The sequence below is a fragment of the Centropristis striata genome, chromosome 7 (assembly GCF_030273125.1).
Source record: "Centropristis striata isolate RG_2023a ecotype Rhode Island chromosome 7, C.striata_1.0, whole genome shotgun sequence".
Taxonomy (NCBI): domain Eukaryota; kingdom Metazoa; phylum Chordata; class Actinopteri; order Perciformes; family Serranidae; genus Centropristis; species Centropristis striata.
The window spans coordinates 12,020,662-12,043,385 of NC_081523.1; the positions used below are offsets into that span (position 1 = coordinate 12,020,662).

General features: G+C 37.4%; 2 protein-coding genes across 2 annotated transcripts in view; one reads left to right on the forward strand and one right to left on the reverse strand.

The window, feature by feature from the left end:
* The window catches only part of LOC131974739 (kinesin-like protein KIF2A), a 16,668-nt gene extending 12,264 nt beyond the window's left edge, over positions 1-4,404 (reverse strand). Inside the window, 1 exon segment of the mRNA XM_059337181.1 lies at positions 4,198-4,404. Coding sequence (XP_059193164.1) covers positions 4,198-4,258 — 61 coding nt within the window. The 5' untranslated portion in view covers positions 4,259-4,404.
* unc45b (unc-45 myosin chaperone B) lies at positions 3,785-22,361 on the forward strand. Its single transcript, XM_059337180.1, has 20 exons — positions 3,785-4,013; positions 9,282-9,443; positions 9,544-9,580; positions 10,282-10,457; positions 10,571-10,660; positions 10,770-10,937; positions 11,240-11,405; positions 12,678-12,848; positions 12,968-13,139; positions 14,280-14,580; positions 14,874-14,968; positions 15,926-16,067; positions 16,153-16,293; positions 16,429-16,556; positions 17,779-17,845; positions 19,532-19,645; positions 19,865-19,980; positions 20,504-20,621; positions 20,719-20,874; positions 21,724-22,361. Exons 2-20 carry the CDS (start codon positions 9,282-9,284, stop codon positions 21,994-21,996), a joined length of 2,793 nt encoding a protein of 930 aa, XP_059193163.1. The 5' UTR covers positions 3,785-4,013; the 3' UTR covers positions 21,997-22,361.
* Positions 22,362-22,724: the final 363 nt, after the last annotated feature.

Below are 22,724 nucleotides of genomic sequence, written 5' to 3' on the forward strand. Positions count from 1 at the left end.
GGTGTTTGGTGTCACATCACTACTTAAGGAGAGGGCTGAGAGCACGCCATGCTGCAAAAGCGACTGCTGCACTCAAGAGGATTTACAATGACAACAGAGGGTCAGGTGAGGCCCTCAGAATCACTGCTGCTTCCTTTGAGCAATGTCAGTGGTTAAATTTAAAACCACAGCCTTCCTATTGGTTCATACGACTCTATTCAACAAGATGCTGGGGAAGTTACTGCAGAGCAATAACTTCCTCCAAACCATTAATTCAACTATATAATCTGAAGCACTTTCATTCCTAAATCACTTACTTGCAAATGTTGCCCGTTCTGATGGGAATTACAGTAAAGCGCAATTAAATCACAACAGTACACCAGCTTGACAGAAATAAATGCTACATGAAGTGATCTGTTTCTTTTTGCATCTGTTTGTTGTATCAACCATCACACAATGACATCCTTACTGTACACTTACAGCACTGTCCCTCTGTTGACATAATACAGTGTGTCTTGATGACCCAGATAATGAGAGTATACAGTGTCAATGCCAGTACATCCAAGAAAATGTTAATGTTAAAGGTTCCCCATTCCTGTGCTGCTTGTAAAAATATACAGTTATCAGTAGTGAAGACTATATAACCTGAATGAATGAGACAGCCACAGTAACTCCAATGGGAATGTAAGGAGCCTGTCTAACCTGTTGTAGCACAGGACTGAGAGACCCAGGAATACAAAAACTAACTTTACAACATCGCAAAAACAGCACTTTGTCTTGGTGACGGTGAATAGCTTTCTCCCTCCACACCCATTGAAGGCAGGGTGTCATAGTATGTCAAGACTGAAATGGAAGATCATTTCTTATTTTTGATTAAACTACTATCAAAAGTATATGAAATATTGACAGTTACGAGAGTCCAAGTTCAAATAAAAAATATATAGCCATAGCTATATAAAGGTTATAATTCATAAATATGTATATAAAAGGTAAATAGGTTAACGTGATCAAATGTGATTACCTTTATGTCAGTTGACTAGAGCTTTAGTCATTATTCATTTCAGTATTCGTAAAAAGCCTTCAGATCAAGGGTACAGCATCTGTCCTCTGTCAGACACTGTATACCTGCAAGATCCAGACTCACTGCTGTGTAGCTGTACACTCTGACTTGACACTGATGAAAAGAACATTCAATTTTGCTCCAGAAATCAGTAAAGTGTACTGGCCTGCCTGCCTACACACACTTTCTGTAAATGAATGCACTGTCCACTGTGTAGTGGTTGGCCATGGACAATTAATGCCATTTTGGGATAATCATCACAACGCTTATTATTTATTTATGTATTTATTATAGTATTTCACTGAGCCAACACCAAGGATGGCCACTTCTTTATTGTTTATTGTAGATCCGCTTCAGCAAACAGCGACAATCCGGACAACAAGAGATAAATGTTAATTTAAGTTCAGCAAGTTTGTGTCTCATTTGTTGTTATTATGATTATTACATTTTTGTAATTCATTGGATGCACAACAACAACAACAACAAGATATCTGCATTACATATCAGCCATTGGCCACCCTGCTCTTTAAATTGAACATTGGCATCTGTTGACCATAACCACTGTGTCCCACTTTTCCATCAAAAGCTGACTAAATGGGTAGGCTAAAACTTACCAGTAGTTAAAGGGGCTTAAGAGGGGTAGCTTCAAGCTCCACTAAGCCTGAGGAACAAAAACAGCCTCCAAAGCATCAGTTTCACTAGATAACCAAAGACACTAATTGATGAAACTGTGTCACAGATTGAGAAAAATGATGCAGTCCATAATCACTAAGCTGGTAGGTGACATATGTCTCTGTAATACTCTACTTTGAAAAACACTACTATGTTTTAAACATAAAAGAATGTGATAAACAACAGATATTGACCAATGTGAAACAGGGAATCTCTTACCACGTTAAACAAATGGCATGCAAACCAAAATAATTCTCTATGGAGATATTGCTCTCAGCAGAACTGACTAAAGGAGGAGACTCCTGGCAGAATCTAGGGAGCTGGCTGCAACAGATGGGGTGGTGGCCTGAATCTGGCTTGAATCTGAACCAGCCCCACCACCCCCCTAGAGAGAAGGCAATCCCTGCTCTGGATGCAACACCAACCAGCAGGGAAACGGCTAGACAGAACCTATTCCCTCTCTCTGGGTGTGCTGAGTGTTTCTTTTAGATCTCACACCTCAATTTAGAGTACTGAGGATAGTACAATCAAATGCCTCAGGGAGGATGGAGGTGAAGACATTATCATAAACAACAACCAATACAACATTAAAAAAACAACACACCCTTGCCACTGGCTTTTAACAGTTTATTTTCAATCAAATGCTTTGTTGAAAGGAGAATTTGTTGTTTAAGGGTTTACTGCAAACTGGGTGTAGCCCAATCCTCAAAAGGCCAGCAGGAACAACACAAACTTTGCAGTCATCTTTGGTTGCCTGGCCCTGAAGCAATGCTCTAAAGCTACACAGACAGGCAGAATGAAGCTTACATTCACATCGAGAAAAGTCATACAACAAGCCGCTTCTCATTTTCCCTGTCTACTCCTCTCTTAACACTTGAAAAAAAAGCTGAAGCTAAAGTGAGTGTATTGCAATCCTGGCTTCTTCCTGAGGGCAGTTTAAAATATACTTCTGGAAGGAAGTAAGCACAGAGCTGTTATATGTTTGACTTCATTGTGACTTATCTTGGCATAAAATACATAACGTCACACTGTTAAAATAAGTCTTTTTTTGTCAAAATTGTTTTTTTTTTTGCCTAAATCATCTCCTCATGACGCCGGCCACCTATGGTAAAATCGCCTACATCCTCAGTTGATCAGATCATGTGATTTTACCCCTTTAAGATCATCACTTCTTTGACAATTTGCCACATTCATAGGCATCAGATAAGAAACCAGCAAAGAAGAGCTAGAGGGAGATTGTTTACTTATCAGTTTAGTTTATCAGTGTTTTATTGTTGATACTAATTATGGTAACACTTTACTCTAAGGTGTCTACATAAGAGTGACATGAGCGTGTCATAAACATGACATGGGATGTGTCATGAACATTAATGAGACTTTGAAGTAACATTAATGCTCATGATACTTGTCATGTCATGTTTCTGACAGGCTTGTGTGACTCTTCTGTAGACACCTTCAAAATAAAGTGTTACCATATCTTGCTTAAGTCACAAAGGCATGTTCAAAAAATTGCCTAAGTCATTTATTTCTAAGTTACATCATTTACACACAGTGTTATTACTATGCCAATAGCCATCCTTTGTCATATCCTTTTTGAGTGAAATGATCAATAAATGTCATGTTACACGTGATGTTTTTTGTGTTTCCTGCAAAACTTGCAAAAATGAGTTAGGCGATTATTTTAACAGGGTGACGATAATTTAAACTTGATCTCTCTGTTTTAGGAAGTGATCCATGAAAGTTTCTTAAATCACATTCTACATGTAGTGAATAATGTCCTGGGATTCGTCTGTTTATGGTTTTATTATCAATGCAGAGCATGTTTTAAAAGAGCATTTGGCTTCAACGATCTTGATTCTTGATCTTGGACCATTAACGTTTGAGGGTTTCCATAACAACTGAAGCTTTGTAAACATAAAAAAAAACAGAATAAATGAATTACACTGGACATAAAGTATAGCCAAAAAGAAAACTACTAATGGATGATGGTTAGGTTTTACGACAGCGTTACTGCTCTATAAAGCCGGTAACATTAGCTAATGTTAGCCGTTTGGCTAATCACAAGCTAATGTTGCACTCGATCCAACTAACATTAGCTTGGTTAGCAATTTAGCTAGCGTAGCTTGTGTTCATTTCAGTTCCCTGGTAGAAGTAATATTTTTGGTAACGTTATACATTTGCACTAACGTTAGTGTTTTAGCTTCGTTAATAAGCAACTGAAAACATTGGATGTTATCTAACTATATGAATTAAAAGCCGACGGCAGATCTCTCTTGAAGCGCAGAGAAGCTAGCTAACAAAGGTAGGAGCCCATTCAAAGCCATGTTGAAGCACTCCGCCCTGACAGCTCATATTAATGCTTTACGTGAACGTTACGCTCTGCAGCCAGGAACAACGGTGGCTGTATTCAACAGCACCGCAGCAACAAAGATCCCCAAACAACTTAGACAGTGCGACGGGGAGAGAATAGACAGGGTGAAACTTACCATCACTGCGCTTTATCTCCACATAAGTACCGACGACAATCTTCCCAAAACACGACGCCATTCTACATTACTTAAACAATTAACAGAAACAGGACTAAAGACTTATTATGAGCCGGGTGAATGCAGCTTCTTGTGTTTGGCCGGGAAGGAGGATGCAGGCAGCAGAATGAGCTAGCATTACGTCGCTACCAAGAATAGCAAAGTATTTCCGGTCCGGCCTTTTTTCAAAATAAAATCAAGCAAAAATTGCACTCGTGGATAAAAAATATGAGACACACACGTCATCCCCTGTAGCATTTCCGAGCTAATTGCGTTTTGTAGTTTGCTCGGACATTGCTTGAAGGTGGTTGATCACTTATATCGTCACCCTGTTAAAATAATCGCCTAACTCATTTTTAAACTTTTGCAGGAAACACAAAAAACTTCACCAAAAGTGTAACATATGACATTTAGTGATCATTTCACTCAAAAAGGATATAACAAAGGATGGCTATTGGCATAGTAATACCACTGTGTGTAAATTATGTAAGTTAAGAGAAATAAATGACTTAGGCAATTTTTTGAACATGCCTTTGTGACTTAAGCAAGATATGGTAACACTTTCTTTGCAGGTGTCTGCATAAGAGTCACACAAGCCTGTCAGAAACTTGACATGACAAGTATCATGAGCATTAATGTTACTTCAAAGTGTCATTAATGTTCATGACACATCTCATGTCATGTTTATGACGCGCTCATGTCACTCTTATGTAGACACCTTCAAAATAAAGTGTTACCATATCTTGCTTAAGTCACAAAAGCATGTTCAAAAAATTGCCTAAGTCACATTTTGTTTTGACTTAGGCATAATAAATCCGCTTAAGTCACACACTTGACATAGGCCATTATCTTAAAGGGGTAAAATCACATGATCTGATCAACTGAGGATGTAGGCGATTTTACCATAGGTGGCTGGCGTCATGAGGATATGATTTAGGCAAAAAAACATAGCTTGAAGGTGGTTGATCACTTATGCAAAATGACATACCTAGTGACAAGCAATTGATAAATCCCTTGCCTAATGACAGGAAATCAAGTTAACAGTGGAAACACAGGAGAGAGAAAAATGTCTCTCCCACCATGTAAGTCCTTCCACATTTTACCCTTTGTAACATTTGATGTGCTAAGTCTGGTGCCTGTGAATTTGATTTGATTTATGGCACAAGTGGTGAAATTTAAGTAGGCCTATACTTACTCAAGTAACAAATGTGCTTGTACTTTACTTGATTATTTCCAATCTCTTTAGATTCCAGATTGGCTTACCTTACACTTATTTGACATATTCCATTCGATATTGCTTTTTTACTGCACTACGTTTACTTAACAGTTATAATTATTACATTGCAGAGTCACACTATACACATACAACACCAAACCCATATGATGTATTCTGAAGGTAAACTAGCCAACATTAGGCTAGTCTGTAAAAATAGCTTCAGCTTGACCGACTGCATAATTAAAATCCTGCTTACGCATGAACCATAGACTGTATATAAATAACACAAACCCATCAGTTATGAGTGATATAAACAATAAGCCTATCTTAAGGTTATAGCTTACCATTACCATTTCTTCTTTAAAACAAGTGATTCTACTTTAGAACAATATGCTGGTAATACTTCTACTTGAGTACCATTTTAAATTCAGGGCTTTTACTGAAAGACTGTGTTTGCATTGTGGTATTGCAACTTTTACTTAGGAATCTGAATCGTTCTTCCTCCACTGTACAATTGTCCAATAGTAGTGAGTGGATTTTGCCAATAGATGGCATCGATAGTCCAAGCTCTAAGAATCACTCCTTCCCTCTTCTGATACATAGTCAAGAAACAGATCTGGTGCAACCAATCGCCGGCTGGCAAAAATAATTGAACATTTTCAGTGGATTTCATCGACAGAGAGCGCACAAGCTTATTAACACTATACAAGTATGTGACATAAAAACCACAGCTGACATGTGACCTCACTGACAAAATATTTTTCATATAAACTGGCATGTTGCCCATTGCTTATGTGATAAGAAATGAGTAGCAAAAGATGTCACATGTCTGCAGGCTATTTCCCACTCCATGGCACTTCCTATTAAGAGTGGCAGTGAGGAGAAGAAGTGAAAAAAAGTATATATATATATATATATATATATATATATATATATTTCTATATATTTCTGCATTTTTCCCTCCAGTTTGGAATGCATATACACCACAATCCCTGTCACTGCCACCTGGACTGTGATCCAGAGATTGCTGCAGACAGATAAGTGCTTAGTGACTCTTTATTACGAGTCACTTTTGCCAGAGCTTCACCAGGAGGGTCTGCAATACACTTGTGAGACAATATGAGGCAGTGACCTATCTGGAAAACAGATGGACCACACATGTGCCACCACACATGATGCATTGGTACGTCAACAGTCATGAGTCAAAGCATGATTCATGAGAATTTTCAAATGTTTAAGTATACTGTCTATTGTAAAACCCATGTTTTCATCAGCCTACACCTATTGCCACATGACAGTGGGTGTAGGAAGTGAAACTACTCAACTGAGACGACATACCTCTTAAATGGGTCATATTCCAATTAAATGTACAGTCATGACATGCACAACCATGCATTTGGGTTATTTTGCTTTGATTACTTATTTTTTTCAGACGAGTTGAAAGAATACATCCAAAATACAAACTTAGGTGTATTTTTTTTTACTACTAATGCTACACTTTGTATATTTAGATAATGCCTTGTTTGTACAGTCATGGAAAAAAATATTAGGCCACCCCTTTCTTCAATTTCTTGTTTATTTTAAAGGTACATTTGTTTGGACAAATATAATGATAACAACAAAAATAGCTCATAAGAGTTTAATTTAAGAGCTGATATCTAGCCATTTCCATGGTTTTCTTGATAATAATCCAAATCATTATCAAGAAAACCAGATATCAGCCCTTAAATTGTTGTAATCCAATGAAATGTAAAGTCATAACATGTAATCCATGCACTAGTCTATTTTGAGATTTGGGTTATTTTGCTTCGGTTACTTCTTTTTTTCAGACTAGTGGAAAGGAAACATCCAAAATACTAACTTAGATGTATTTTTTACTGCTAATACTACATCTATTTGTATCTGCATAATCTTCTAAGTTAACCAAAAGTTTGTATATTTAAGATACAATTCAAGAAAAAAATGTTTTTATGTAAGTAGTCAGATGGGGAAGTTTCATGGAATATCTTATGGATAGAGATCTTTACCCGATCACCTGTAGTGCCTACACTTAATTTATGTCTGTGTAAGGGCCAATAGTTCAGTTCAGCAATGATAATTTAAGTTAAAAACAGTTAAAAATGAATGATGATAATTTCATTGTAATTCATGCAATGCTTAGAGTATGTTAGTTTGAAATATACAATTAGTAATGTTTAAAGGGTTAAAAATGTTTCAATGCTTTAAATTTTACATTGTGATGTCACACTATACAGGTAACTATGGTAAATGACTGTGTATCTTAAGTTTCGTTTTTAGTCAGAACATGGTGGAAGCAACAGTCTTTTGACCGTTCGTCAGACTTGTAATTTATTTTGTTGTTTTTAAGTATGGAAAAAGAGTGTTTTTATCGACTGACTATAGAAGTGGCGCAGTTAAGAAGGAAGACCAAACGGAGTGCCGCTACAGTCTGCATGCATGTTTATATTCAAAATCACTATGTGTCTCGTGTGAGGACCCTTCTTAATGTAATGCAATCTCTTACCCCTGACCCATACTCTAACCATCACAACAAAATACCCACCCCCAACTCATGAAGCTCCAGATCTTTCTCTTTCTAGAAGCCACCAGGTTTCTCTGTGGTCCTGCAGCTGTCAGCCCCCTCCCCTCTGTCCCCATACACACACCTCTTTCAACTCCCCCTCCCGTCACTTTGGCATCAGGCATTTGCTAGTGAGTTCTCAGCTGTCTATGCCCTAAATAGACCTTATCAGGAGCAGACCATCTTGGAGGGGATCCCTTTCACAAACTTCATTACATGGAAAATAAGTTTAATTCATAAAGTCTTGGATAACTCAAAGACACTGGAAGGATATTTGTTGCGGCACATGTAATCATGGTTTATAATGACCCTTGTATCAAGTTGTTCTTTTGGGTTTTAGTGTGCCTGCAGGGTTTTAGTGTGAACCCCTATGTGTGAAGATGGTCCCCCTTGGTCCTGTCCCACCTCATTGAAATCCACTATAAGTATAAATGAGGTGTTGGTGGGGGAAGGTTACATAAGATAGAAAAAGTTAGTGGCAAGCTTTCGCAACTAGAGGTCCAGACCATCTACGCAGAGCAAGAAACACAACACACAAACCTAAAGGTATTGTACAGCTTCCCCAGAGATCTATTGTTTTTTTCCCCTTCATTTGAGTGACATTCAGGTATGCAGGGGGTACTTAGGATAAGCAGGTATAGACTGTGCTCAGATGATAAGAGAAGGTGTCTGTCTATTGGGAAAGTGGCATTTGTTGCAAGGCTTCAACTGTGGTACGAGGCTGTGCCCAAATAAGGCCTGCGGGGAGGCCATTTAAAGTTAGAGATAACATGTGCATGGCCATTTGCTACAAGAGACCCAGGTCAGCAGGACAGTGATTAGCAACAATGGTAAGAATTAAAACAGTTCTAATGATACAGTAGCTTAAAATAATGAAAGTATTCTGATTCTGATTTCTGTTCTTTAGGTTGAATTGAAATAAAGGTCTGTTAGTGTAGATATTTTCATGCTCTTTACCTTTGAAATGACAAGAAAAAAGTGTTCGGCAGATTTCTTTTTAATCTTTATCTTATTTTAAATATTTGTCTGTATCCTGAAGTGTCTTTATTCAATTGAATTGTGTGATTTTGGTATGAAGCTTTCATATCTTCATTACAGTTAAAATACTGCATTTATATTTGATCGACTGACGTTACTGACATTTTTGTGATGAAACATAAGTGTTGATCATCAGGTTGGAGTTTGCATGAGAAGTTTTGTGATCTGTACATTTTATATGTCAGAACTGATAATATTTATTTCTACCAGATGGGAGACCCGATCCAGTTAAAAGATGAGGGAAACAAACATTTCCAAGCAGGAGATACTGACAAGGCTATCGACTGCTACACTAAAGCCATCAAGGAATGCAAGGACAAAAAAGTGCTCGCTATAATATACAGGAACAGATCTGCATGCTACCTAAAAAAGGTAAGACGTTTGGTAAAGCAGCACGAAAAACAAATATATGCTGAATAGATTTTTTTGCCAAGTTTAGACATTTATTTTGATGTGTCTGTTTTTCTTACAGGAAAACTATACCAGTGCAGCATCTGATGCATCTAAAGGTAGAGTAATAGATACAGAAACAAACCTAGTATTAGCAACAATTACACCAAAAACAAATAAACATTAACCCTCTTTGGTATGCATTATGATGCCAGTGAGGAAAAAAAATGTTTGCCGTGGTTTTTTGTCTTAAAATAGACTGAATAAACATAATCCAAAGAAATTCTTTTTTTTTTTTTTGGGAGATTTTTCGGGTTTGTTGTCCGTAGGCAACATTGTGCCATAACGGTGCACAAGTGAAAAAGAAAGTTTTTAAAATTAATTTTAACATTATTTATTTAATAAACATTTGTAAAACATTCAGTAGCTTCAACAGGGTACAATATGTATAAGTGTATAAAACTATCAAAAATGAAGGTTTACTCACTTATCAGTAGGAATATATTTTTTTCCAGACGGAAAAGGGTCAGGAAATGACGCTTAGAGTGATTTTTTGTGGCGCAAAATGGCATAGCTGTTTCCTTTGGAAAAGTCTGCAAAATAGGGTTTCAATATGGCCTCCTGTAGGTGACAAATTAAAGCTTTGCTAGTGGTTCCCTATACTCTTCACTCTTAAAGTATCGCATCACTCAAAAAAATGCATTGTAGAAATCTGACAGGCCAAAAATGGTTATGTTGCCTGAGGGCAACACTGTACCATAGAGGGTTAATTTAAACTGATAACAATTAACATCATATGTCTGTCTTACTCTTTATATAGCAATTGATGTCGATGCAGCAGATATTAAAGCCTTGTACCGGCGTTGCCAAGCTCTGGAGAAGCTAGGTAAGCTGGACATGGCTTTCAAAGACGTGCAGAGATGTGCCACCCTCGAACCAAAGAATAAGACCTTCCTGGAGACTCTCCGCAGGCTGGGAGCAGACATCCAGGCCAAGGTCAGCATTAGAAAGAACAATACAGCCACACACAGACAATCATTGGGAAAACTACACTCATTTCAAATGCAGCATCAGGAAATTATACAAATTAACACTTTGATTCTCCACAGCTCAAGACAACATTCTCCACAGATTCGAGGGTGCAGAACATGTTTGAAATTCTTCTTGACGACGAAATGGAAAAGGATAAAAGGGAAAAAGTAGGTACTTTCTGCACTGCGAACTCGAAAAGCCATCAAAGGCCTTTTATTTTCGGTTATCATTTGTATGTGAGTAATCGTGGTTTCACTTCTGCTGAAATTTTTCTAGGCTGCCAACAACCTGATTGTGCTGTCTAGAGAGGACGCTGGAGCAGAGAGAATCTTCCAGAACAATGGCGTGCCTCTGCTGCTCAACATGATAGAGACGGGCAAAGCAGAGATGATCCTGGCTGCTATTCGTACTTTGTCGGGAATGTGCACAGGACACAAAGCTCGGGTGAGCATAGAAAATGAGACAAGATGAAGGAAGTGAAAGTGAAAATGAGAAAATGATGCAGCATTTTTCAAACACGATTACACGCTTGTTAACAAAAGCGATAAATAATTTGTGCATTCATCCTACGATTCTATTCAGGATTTAATGGGTTCTTCCTTGGCCCATGCTACACCCTTCTAAAAAGTTTCCTTAAAATCGGGCCAGTAGTTTTTCTGTAATCTTGCTGACAAACAGACAAACCCAAATGATAATAAAATGCAGAATGCACTCAGTGTATGTTTCTTTGTATAACCCCTAAACAGGCCATGGCCATTATCCACATGGTGGGCGTGGACAAGATGTGCAGCATCATGGCTATTGACAATGAGGAGATTGCGCTGGCAACCTGCAACCTCTTCCAGTGCATCAATGATTCCCTCACTGGTGGAGATAAAAGGGAATATGGAAAAGAAGAGGCTTTGGTTTTGGGTGAGACAGAATCTACGGATCATTCGAATCTGTAACAAAACTTAGATTTTATCCCGTGGACTTATTTATTCATAGCTTAAAGAAATACTTCACCCCCCAAAATTACCATTTGTATATCAATTACTCATCTCATGTTACCTTGAATTCTTGAGGAAAACTGTTTTTCTCTCATGCCTCAACAGTGAACAAAAAAAAAACCCACAGTAAAACCTTGATGAATTGAAGTGAATGGAGGCAAGGTGAAACAACATCAAAACTACATCAAAACATACAAACTTGTATAGTATAATAAGTCTCATTTGTCCAGTCGTATGATCACTACTTTCCAAACACATGCATTTTTAATAAAATCTTAGTATATCTCAGGTGCACACAGTGCCTAGTGGTCAAGTGTGGTAAACAGTAAGACTGCTGAAGAATACTAAGTTTTCGGTTTCATTGGTCACCATAGAGGCATGCGAGAAGCTTTCTTCCAGAATTTAAGGTAACACGGGGTTAGTAATCGATATAGAAATCAGTCAATGTTTAGTCTTCAACTAAATTCCACAGAATCACAGACAGAATGTAAAATGGAAAGATAAGATACGACTTTATTTATCAGGCAGCACAGCAGCTTAAGATACAGAAGTTACAAAGATATAAAATATATAAAAAGAAAGAATATTAGACATTAAATACACACACTGTAAACAATTGTCTTGTAAATTAACAGTAAAATACTGGCAGCAGGGTTGCCAGCATTCTACTGTTAATTTTACAGTTCCCTTAGTGTTATCTACTTTACACTATGGTACTGTGATAAAACTACATACTGAATTACAGTAAAATCCTGCATTTCATTGATTTTTACAGTAGACTAAAACACAGTATAGAACTGAAGCTAGTTGCAATATTGTTGCATTATACAATGTCATTTTTTGTAAATAGAGCATATTGCTGTCTGAAAGCCAATTACTACGAATTAAGCGCTGTCTTCATTGTAACCTTCCAAGCTACCTACAAATATTGCCCAGAATGCATTGTTTTCTACAGTATAATACCTTTTTAATGGAAAACAGTATGTTACTGTCACAATTTGGCTGTTTTCTTACAGCAATCTGTTACAGTGCATTTTACTGTATATATGATACTTAGCTGCTATTGAGTGTTATTGATAATATGGCACATTTCCAGAGAGTAATTTTGTATTGATGGGTATGGCTTTAGTGCCATTATTTTTTAATAGCACTACTGACCGAGACTTAATATCTTATATCCTCTGTCCATCTGCAGACGCATCTAAAGACCTGAAAACCATTCTCCTCTCTCTGTTGGAGATGGTTAGTAGTATGAAGGTGTCTGGCCATGGCAGAGACCAGGCACTGAACCTCCTGAGCAAGAATGTTCCCCGCAACAGCAAGAAAGAAAAAAGCAACTCCAGGACCCTCTTCACCATCGACAACGGTGAGCCAGACAGCTGCCGCTTGTTTGGTTTGAGCTACAGTCTATTGCTGCATCCCAGACTCCCTGACAAGGTGTATTCAACAGATATCTTTATATGCATGAATGTGTTTGTTCTCCAGGTCTGAAGAAGATCCTCAAGGTGTGTGGTCAGGTTCCTGAGCTGCCAGACCAGCTGCCCTTGACAGATAACACACAGCTGATTGCCAGTGTGCTCCTCAACAAGCTCTATGACGACCTCACTTGTGACCCAGAGAGAGACAACTTCAGGGACCTTTGTAATCAATATATCAAGTACGTCCTTAAAATCAGGATTCACCATTTACCAGTGCTATAGACTTTTTAACCCTTTATCGGGCGAAGACCCGTATTTGGTAACTTCAGCAGATACGGTGACATGACATTTGACCAATCAGTATGATAATAATATAATAATATTAACTTTATTGACCTTGACCTCCAATGTAAAAATGTATGCAAAAAATCTGCAAGAAACAGTCGTGTTATTCTTCAATGACTTGTACGAGGAGAATTTGACTATGACGGCATATTTGGGCCAAGTATGAATAAAAATAAAAATACAAACCTGGGGAGGAGGTAATATTTCGAGAAAAATGTTGCAAATTTACTAGATTAAAGTGGCAAATCTGCGTGAAAAAAGTCACAGATTTACGAGAAAATATTAATATAGAGAGAATATAATCCAATATTCTCTAGGGTTGAAATTTGGAATTTGCAAGTATTTCAATGAGTGCCCTATTAAGGGTTAAATGGAGACCAAGCCAACATATAGTTTAACTAGATCACATTTGTGCAGCAACATTTTGACCTCAAAACATTTGGGATAAAAGATGGATTTTTCATGTTATTTGCATTAGATAAAAAATATTAACATGTGAGGAAAACACCTAATGTTCAATCCCAGGTTCTCATATTTAATAATCCTTATAGATCTAACAGGGTCGAAAGCTCTGTGGATGATCTAGATTTAGCTCACTGACCATTTATAAATAAACAAAACTTTTTATAACAAATATCTTTTTACATTTTGTTTTTGATCGGACCAAGTTTCTTCATAAATTAGCCAACAGGGTGAAAATTTAAGAGTGTGAAAAACAGATTGACATCATGAAAAAGGCTTTCATTTTAAAGTTTATGCTCTTCCTTTGACTTCCCCCCCAAAAATATATATATTACTATGAGAATGGATTCAATGGGATTGTTGTCTTTTCTTTATAAAAGGCAAGAAACTACAAACTAACAGGATACTGAAATTAATACGGGGACAGTAAATTATGAAGATGGTGAAAAATAACTAATCCTACTCAGTGGGGGAAGTAATTCATGGGGACGGAAATGTTACTACATAACAGGAACGACCCGAGCCATCTCTTGAGCTTTTTCCTTTACTTGTCTTCTTTTCCTTTTCCACAGATCCAAAATTGACCCCAACAACATGGACAAGACCATTCATGCTATCAACTGCATCTCAGGGCTGCTTCAGGGTCCCTTCGATGTGGGTAACGCGCTGGTTGGACATGAAGGCATAATGGAGATGATGGTGGCGCTGTGTGGCTCCGAGCGTGAGGTGGACCAGATGGTTGCTGTGGAGGCGCTGATCCATTCCTCCTCCAAAATGAGCCGCGCCTCCTTCATCATCACCAATGGCGTGTCACTGCTCAAGGACATCTACAAGAAGACCAAGAATGAGAAGATTAAAATACGCTCCCTGGTGGTGAGTGTACCAAGGGAAGAAGGGAGTAAAGAATGAAGTACAGTAGAGTAAAGTAGAACTCTATTATTCAATGATTTGAGGCCATAGACCACTCTGAATAAAGAATAACACATTATGAAAACATCACATTTACAAGTACAATAAAAGACTGTACAGACAAGTTAAGGCATAGTGAACAGTTGTTTTTGCACTGGGTACAGTCCTGTGGTTCACTGTGATAATCAGATTATTCAACTTCTAGTTTTAGTCCGTGTGGATGTTGGTTTGCATACTCATGTCCGTGTCCTCTCCAGGGTCTCTGTAAACTGGGTTCAGCTGGAGGTGATGATTACAGTTTAAGGCAATTTGCTGAGGGCTCCACAGAGAAGCTGGCCAAGCAGTGCAGAAAGTAAGTACTCACACAGGCCATTAAAGGGATTAAAGTGCGAGAATATAGCAAATTATTATTAATATTGATGATAGAAAAAATGGAGGAATGCAGAAAATCTGTGAGAAAACTGATACTAACTTTAAATGTGCTAAATGCCTAATTATTTATTAACTAATTTGTAATGCAAAATGTATAATTTCTTAACCTCTCCTTCAGTTATTAAGCAGAACTAATAACTAATCAATAAATACTAATAAATACATTCAAAGTGACAAAAATTGTGTGGCACATAAAATAAATAAAATATGTTTAAGATAAAGCTGGTTACCAGTAAAAAAGCCATAATGTAAAAATGGTTGCATCAAGAGCCAACAGTGTTAGCAGATTGGTTCAATGTGATGCATGAGATCTTTGTAATGAAAAAATTGACTTTCACCTTGAGACTCAAGAGTGATATATTTGAAAATGCTTGAAAGGACAGGTTGAGTTTATTAACCCATATAAAACCAACATTAGGTAAAAATGTAAGAGGTCCTATTATAACTCCCCTGTTTCCCTGCTACACATTGATTATGTTTGAATTATTGTATATACGTTTGCTTGTACATTGCATTTTAGATTTTTTAGAATTATTATTTATTTATGTATTTTTTGTTTGTTTTGTGGTATACCCAACAAAAGCTATGAAATATGTAAACCGAATTAAATTAAAATAAAAAGAAAATAGAAAAAAAAAGAAAAAAAGGAAAGAGCATACAAAAAATGTAATTTATTAAGTTTGTTTAACTTACAAATACATAAATAAACAAACTATATTTAATATTGGGTCAGTTGTGGAAAACTACAATACAATATCAGTGGTGTCCATTTCTCCTATGAAGGCTAAAAATTTTTGCCAAATAGCATAAAGCATACATTTTCTCTTAATGTCAAATGATGAGTAAGGTCTCTCAAGTTCCTTTTTTACTCTTCTAGGTGGCTCTGTAATCCCCAGATTGACACCAAAACGAGGAAGTGGGCCATTGAAGGTCTGGCATATCTGACTAATGACGCCGACGTGAAGGATGATTTTGTTGAGGATGAACTTGCACTGAAAGCCATGTTTGAACTGGCCAAGGTATGAAAATAACAGACAGGAAGCTAAATTCAGTGTGTCTGATTAGACATTAGAAATCACCTCCCTTTTTTCTGTGTGTTTTCAGTCTACGGATAAGACAATCATATATTCAGTCGCTTGCACGCTGGTTAACTGCACCAACTGCTATGAAAAGAAGGATATCTTGCCTGAGCTTGTTCAACTAGCCAAGTTCTCAAAGCAACATGTGCCTGAGCAACACCCCAAGGTAAAAAAAAAAAAAAAAGGTTAAAAGGACAGAAAGAAACAAAGAAACTATTCTCTTCGACAGCAAATCACAATTTGTCAATTAACGTAGGTTGTTTTATACATACACACACTTTGTTTGCTTTTTCCCCCTTAGGACAAGAAGGACTTCATCGAGAAGAGAGTGAAAAGGCTGCTGAAGGCTGGTATCATTTCAGCTCTTGCTGTCATGGTGAAGGCTGATAGTACAATCCTGACGGACCAGACCAAAGAGTTGCTGTCGAGGTTAGGAGGAGAAACCTTTTGATGTGTCATTAACCCTTAATAGGGCACTCATTGAAATACTTGCAAATTCCAAATTTCAACCCTAGAGAATATTGGAGGATATTACATACAGCCAGAATGTGTAAAAAAACAACAACATATGGACCCGGGGGAAGGGGGTAACATTTTGAGAAATAAATTTACGAGATGGAAGTGGCAAATCTACAAGAAAAACATGCGCAGATTTATGAGATTTAAAGTGGTGAATCTGCGAGAAAAAAAAGTTGCTTTTTTTCCAAAATTTTCTCATACATCTGCGACTTTTTTTCACGCAGATTTGCCACTTTAACATTTTTCTCGAAATATTACCTCCTCCCCAGGTTTGTATTTTTATTTTCATTCATACTTGGCCCTAATATGCTGTCATAGTCAAGTTCTCCTCGTCTAAATTTTTGATTTTTACATTGGAGGTCAAGGTCAATAAAGTTAATATTATTATATTATTATCATACTGATTGGTCAAAACTCATGGTGTCACCGTATCTGCTGAAGTTACCTTTGACCCCAAAAATGTCGTTACTGCACTCTGGTTTTGCTGTAAAAGGTTCTAATAGTAATGCAAAAACAGAGCAGTAACTACAATGTTGTTGCCTTCCGTCAGCTTTTATATTTTGTTTTCAATGAATAAACATTTTCAATTTGATTTTGTTATAAATATATTTAAAAGTGTTTAAAAACTCTTTTTTAAAGATTTGTGTTTTTTATACTTAACATTATAAAGTAATGCTATATTGTAATATAATGGTATCTCACTTCTTTTACTTAATCAATATCTAGATAATAATTTCCTTATCAGATAAACTTATAATTTCTATTATTCTTGTCTTCACTATTCAATACAATGAATAAATACAAGGCTACACTGTATCACAGTCAATGTCTAGTTTTACTTTTGAGTTGGATTTGTAGTTACTGCATTTTTTATATCATCATTTCTCTGAAATAACGTAAAATTGAAATCTAAAATTTTGTCACAAGATAAAAAAGACATCAAGGACTTCATTTTTAGTCATTACTCGATTTCAGTTACTGCAGTTAGGCTTTGTAGGACAGTATGAATCATATCAAGATCATATTGAAACAAAGAATTCAAGCTAAACACGAACATATCCCCCTTAAATTGCACCATTTCCTAGTAACATATGACTGTTTAACCAACTTTTATTTCTTTTTTAATCTTTAGGGTTTTCTTGGCATTGTCAGAGGATCCCAGAGATCGTGGTATAATTGTGGCCCAAGGTGGGGGAAAGGTGAGTGATAGGTTTTTAAAAAATAATCAGTGTTCAATTGAATCTATGACATGAGACTGAGCGATATAGTGTCGTTTAAAATTTAAGTGGACCAAGCCTTTGCTAGATGAGGGCACTCGACCATTATTACAGCAACATTATGCAGCAAATATTTCCCAAAAAAACTTGATACAAAATGCAGGCGTAATAAGTACTCAGAGTTTGATGCAGTAGAGTTTATTCTCATACAGAAGACATACACCAGAGTCAATCATCCACACCAGGATTGACTGAAGAATTCATATACCATTCAGACTCCTGCTACAATTCTTCATTGGAGGACTACTTGTTGCTTACTCTTCCAAAAAAGAACAACACATGCGCCCAGGAATAATGGTGTCATTTCCTCTTCCCCCTATTGAGCATTCAGTTGCCTAGCTGCAAGTTTTACTCACGTCATAACACTTCTCTGCTTGAACTCCCCGCTGAACTCCTGAACACCAAAATTTCTAATGAGTCATACATGTGCTATTTCCCTAAATAGGCATCACTCAGTTCTTACCTGGTGAAGCATCAGTGAACCATTGATGATCTGATCTAATTTTATCAAAGACTTGTGCCTCCTCAAAGAGTCGCTTGCTCTTCTAAAAAGCCCTGCCTACCCTGCCTACCCCTGTCTCTGGCTATAACTCTTTTTTTTAATAATTAAAGTATTTATTTTTCAACATATAATACAAACACTTACAAACAGCCGAGACAGACACCAAAAACAGACAGAAAAAAAACAAAAAAAAAAAACACCCCAGGCAGTCAACCCAAAACGAGGACAACAACATATGCTTACTGTGACAAGTCCTTAATGTATCGAACGAAATAATCCCATACTAAATGGAAATTCCCTTTAACATTGTTTTTCCTGGCAATCATGTATTCAAAAGATGCAGTCTCTGTCATCAGTTGGGTCCACTCTGCAAGCCCCGGCGTTCACATGCTCTTCCAGTTCCTCAGTATCAGCCTTACAATGTAGTGAGGTAATGAGGCCTGCAGTTATTAGATCATGCTGCCCTTTGTTGACATCTTGTGACAAAAGTGTACTATCTCCCAGGAGACAAAACAGTGGAGATTCCGGTAATCTTCGTCCCAGCCAATCTCCCAGTTTCCTTAATACTTTTCTCCAGAAAGGTAATACCACTGGACATTCCCAAAAGGCATGCAAATATGTACCATCTTCTCCCTTACACTTCCAACATCTTTTGTCTTCTACTAAACGCATTTTAAAAAGCTTCATAGGAGTATAGTAATATCTATGGCTATAACTCTGTGATTAACTACACATAGAGGCTTAGCATATGGGCCCCTATCCCTAGCTGTACCTATGTGATTTATTACATATGGTTATTAAAAACCAATATTACTGCATACTGCACCAGCTTTTCCTTCCACAATGGCCAAACTCTTGTTTTCTGGTATTTCAATATATTAGTCTATATGAAATAACTACACACTAAAGCCTGTTATTATATACTCATATATCTTATATCTGCATTGAAAGATGATAAATGATCGTATTTTATTATTGACCAGTCCTACTAGGACAATTCACAAAGTTACAACTAAACAAAAGATTCTCTCATATGCTCCACGACCGAGTCCATTTATAACTGGATAAACATTAACTGGACAAACTGCTTCTGTTTCTGCTCTCAGGCTTTGATTCCACTTGCTCTGGAAGGGACAGATGTGGGAAAGACAAGGGCCAGCCACGCCCTTGCCAAGATTGCTTCCATTTCAAACCCAGAGATTGCCTTCCCTGGTGAGAGGGTAAGACGAACAGGTTTTTTTTTATTTGGGGGAGGGGAATGGAAATTTACTGGGTAACCACGTTCTTTCACTTTCTCAATTAATATTGTTATTACTGTCATAAATCTGCATGTTTCTGAATTCAGTATCTATCTCTACTGATTTTGTGTTTGGCTCTTTGTACTGTATGTCAACAAATTGATTTTCAAAATATATTTCTCTGTCTGTCTTGGCTGACAGGTGTATGAGGTGGTGCGACCTTTAGTCAGCCTTCTGAGCACAGACAAAGACGGGATGCAGAACTTTGAGGCCCTGAGAAGTCTCACCAACTTGGCTGGTTTCAGTGAAAAACTGAGGTAACATTTTTCACCATCACATGACACAGTTCTTCTTGATTGTTTACACACAATGACCCAACTTCATCTAATGCTCACACTGTCTTCACACAGCAAGATTCTTCTCTGGTAAAATAAAAACAGAATGCAATGATTTTCAATTCCTTTTTAAAAAATTGTTATTCAGTTAAACACAGTACAAAACAAGATGTTTAATGGTCAAACCGATACCGAATGTTTTTGTAACTGTGAAATCTGAATTTGATGCATTCTGTTTTTCGCTTTCACTCAGTTTTCATTGAGCTTTAAGACCCTTTTGAAAACAGGGCACGTTTGTCCCTGTCATTTTCATCTCTTACATGTGAAGTGGAAATTTTTTTTTTTTTTTTACAATTTATTTCCAACATCAGTCCCTTGATGGTCATTAAAAGTTCCAGTGACCATTGAAATTACATCATTAGTCAGTTTCAATCAAACAATGGGTGTTGATGGGTGCTTGTTGTGTTTTGTTATGTTTTCACTTTAACCTTCATTTGTCTTGTAGGGTGAAGATTGTGAAAGAGAATGCTCTGCCAGAGATTGAGAACTACATGTTTGAGGATCACGAACAGATCAGACAGGCTGCCACTGAATGCATGTGCAACCTTGTTACATGTAAAGAGGTGAGAAAAGACAAGGAGTTAAAAACTTCAGTGGTCAGTCAAGCAGGTATGTGTGTGTGTGTGTGTGTGTAGTGGTAATGTCAACTCTGTGTCCTAGGTCCAGGATCGATATCTGCAAGATGGAAATGATAAGCTGAAGCTGCTGGTGCTGCTGTGTGGCGAGGATGACGACAAACTTCAAGTAGCTGCAGCCGGAGCTCTCGCCATGCTCACTGCTGCTCAGAAGAAGCTCTGCAAAAAATTCACCATGGTGGTATGTACAACAGCGTCTAGTCATGCTTTTATTGTAGATTCTGTTGAAAGCATGTGTGAGTGACTATGAAAAATTCCCTGGACGCCTTTCCTTCAGGAACTGATGCCGTAAAACAAAATTAACTTGAATGACTGGTTATGACTGGTTATGACTGGTTAAGACTGGTTATGTTTTGACTTTTATCAACTTTGAGCTCAAGTGGAGGGAACGTTGACTGTGTGAAAGAAGTGCCCTTTAGCCTCCTATGAGAAAATCACCCTCCTTCTCATTTGATTTATTACCTCAGTAAACATTTTTGCTAATGTGTTTAGGGTTAGACTTAATTATGAGTTTACGATCTTCAGCATGATGTACATTTTGTCTCATTTATAGTGAAATAGATCATAAAGCAGGGTATGATTTGGGACATGGCTACCTTGTGACCTGTCAATCAGGATGTAGGTTTAGCAATAAGTATCCATGGCATTGTGTACATTTAAATATACCCTAACCCTAACCTACTTGGCAAGTGTGAGGTCTGCTGACTGTGTCCACTTCTTACACAATCTCCTTTTACCACTGATGACAGCAGTATTAGACCATTAGGGGGTATTTCCTGATAAAGCTTCTCCAGAGCCACTGAGACAGACAGTTTTTTAAAGGTCAAAAGAAAACTAGTGATCATGAGTGAAATCAAAGGAGATTCCCTTTAAAACCCCAAAAAATGCTGACACACTCCTTCTTATAGATACCATTTTTTTAGACTTAAAAGTGCTGCAAAACATATCCAAACTATGAAGCTTGAAAAGCAGCTTTTGACATTTCCCATCATTCATACATTTCAACACTTCTATTGTTTGATCCCAACAGACCACCCAGTGGCTTGAGATCTTGCAGAGGTTGTGTCTCCACACCAACCCCTGCATACAGCACAGAGGCCTTGTGATTGTCTGCAACATGCTCAACTCTGACGACAACGAGCTGCCCAAGAAGCTGATCGAGAGTGAGCTGCTGGAAATCCTCTCAGTGATTGGCAAGGCGGAGGACAATCCCAAGAGGCAGGACCCAATTGACGCAGCACGCGCATGCCTGGTCAAAGCTATGGATCTTGGTCTCATCAAACCGTTCGCCAGCCCTTCCTAAAATGTTGGCAACAAGAAAAACAACAACAATGGACGTTCTTCTTTATTACTTTTGAATACAGACTTTTTTCAAAATGTTTTCCCACATCAAAGATGTGAAAGGATTCATCAACCCGGCCCCAAATCTCTAAAGATAATCTCTCACAATATAAATCTGTGTTTTTTATACAGTGGCTGTTTGGGGCTTGGTTCCCATCAGGACACATTTCTTTGTTTGGAAAGAAGAAATGTATTATTTATGTGCTCAGCTGTAACTATGAATGAATGTTTAAGGACTAGTCTACATGTGTTTGTTCCACTCTGGAATTTGTGTGGTTATGATGACAAAATTAATAGGAGGCCAAAATATATACCCTTTGAATAACACCTACATGTTTCAGTGTCTCAGTCTGAGAACCAAAAAAATATTTCAGCTGCACCCAAATCTTCCATTTAATTGAGATAAAAAGACAACTCTCTAGAAAATAAGGTATCACATCTTATGCATACTACCTTAGCCAATGTTAAAAGTAGAGTTCTGCAACAAAGTCTGTGCTGAGATCTCAGGTGTTGTGTAAAAAATGAGTAATTTCATGCATCTCAAACCACAGGAAACATGATGGATTTATTCGAGGAAACTAAATTGCTTCCTGTTTGCAGAATTCCCCTCACAGATTCTGCTGAACCATTTTCTCTGCAGCTTGTCATGGAAGTGAGATAAAAGTAAATTGAAAATTCTAACATACTGTA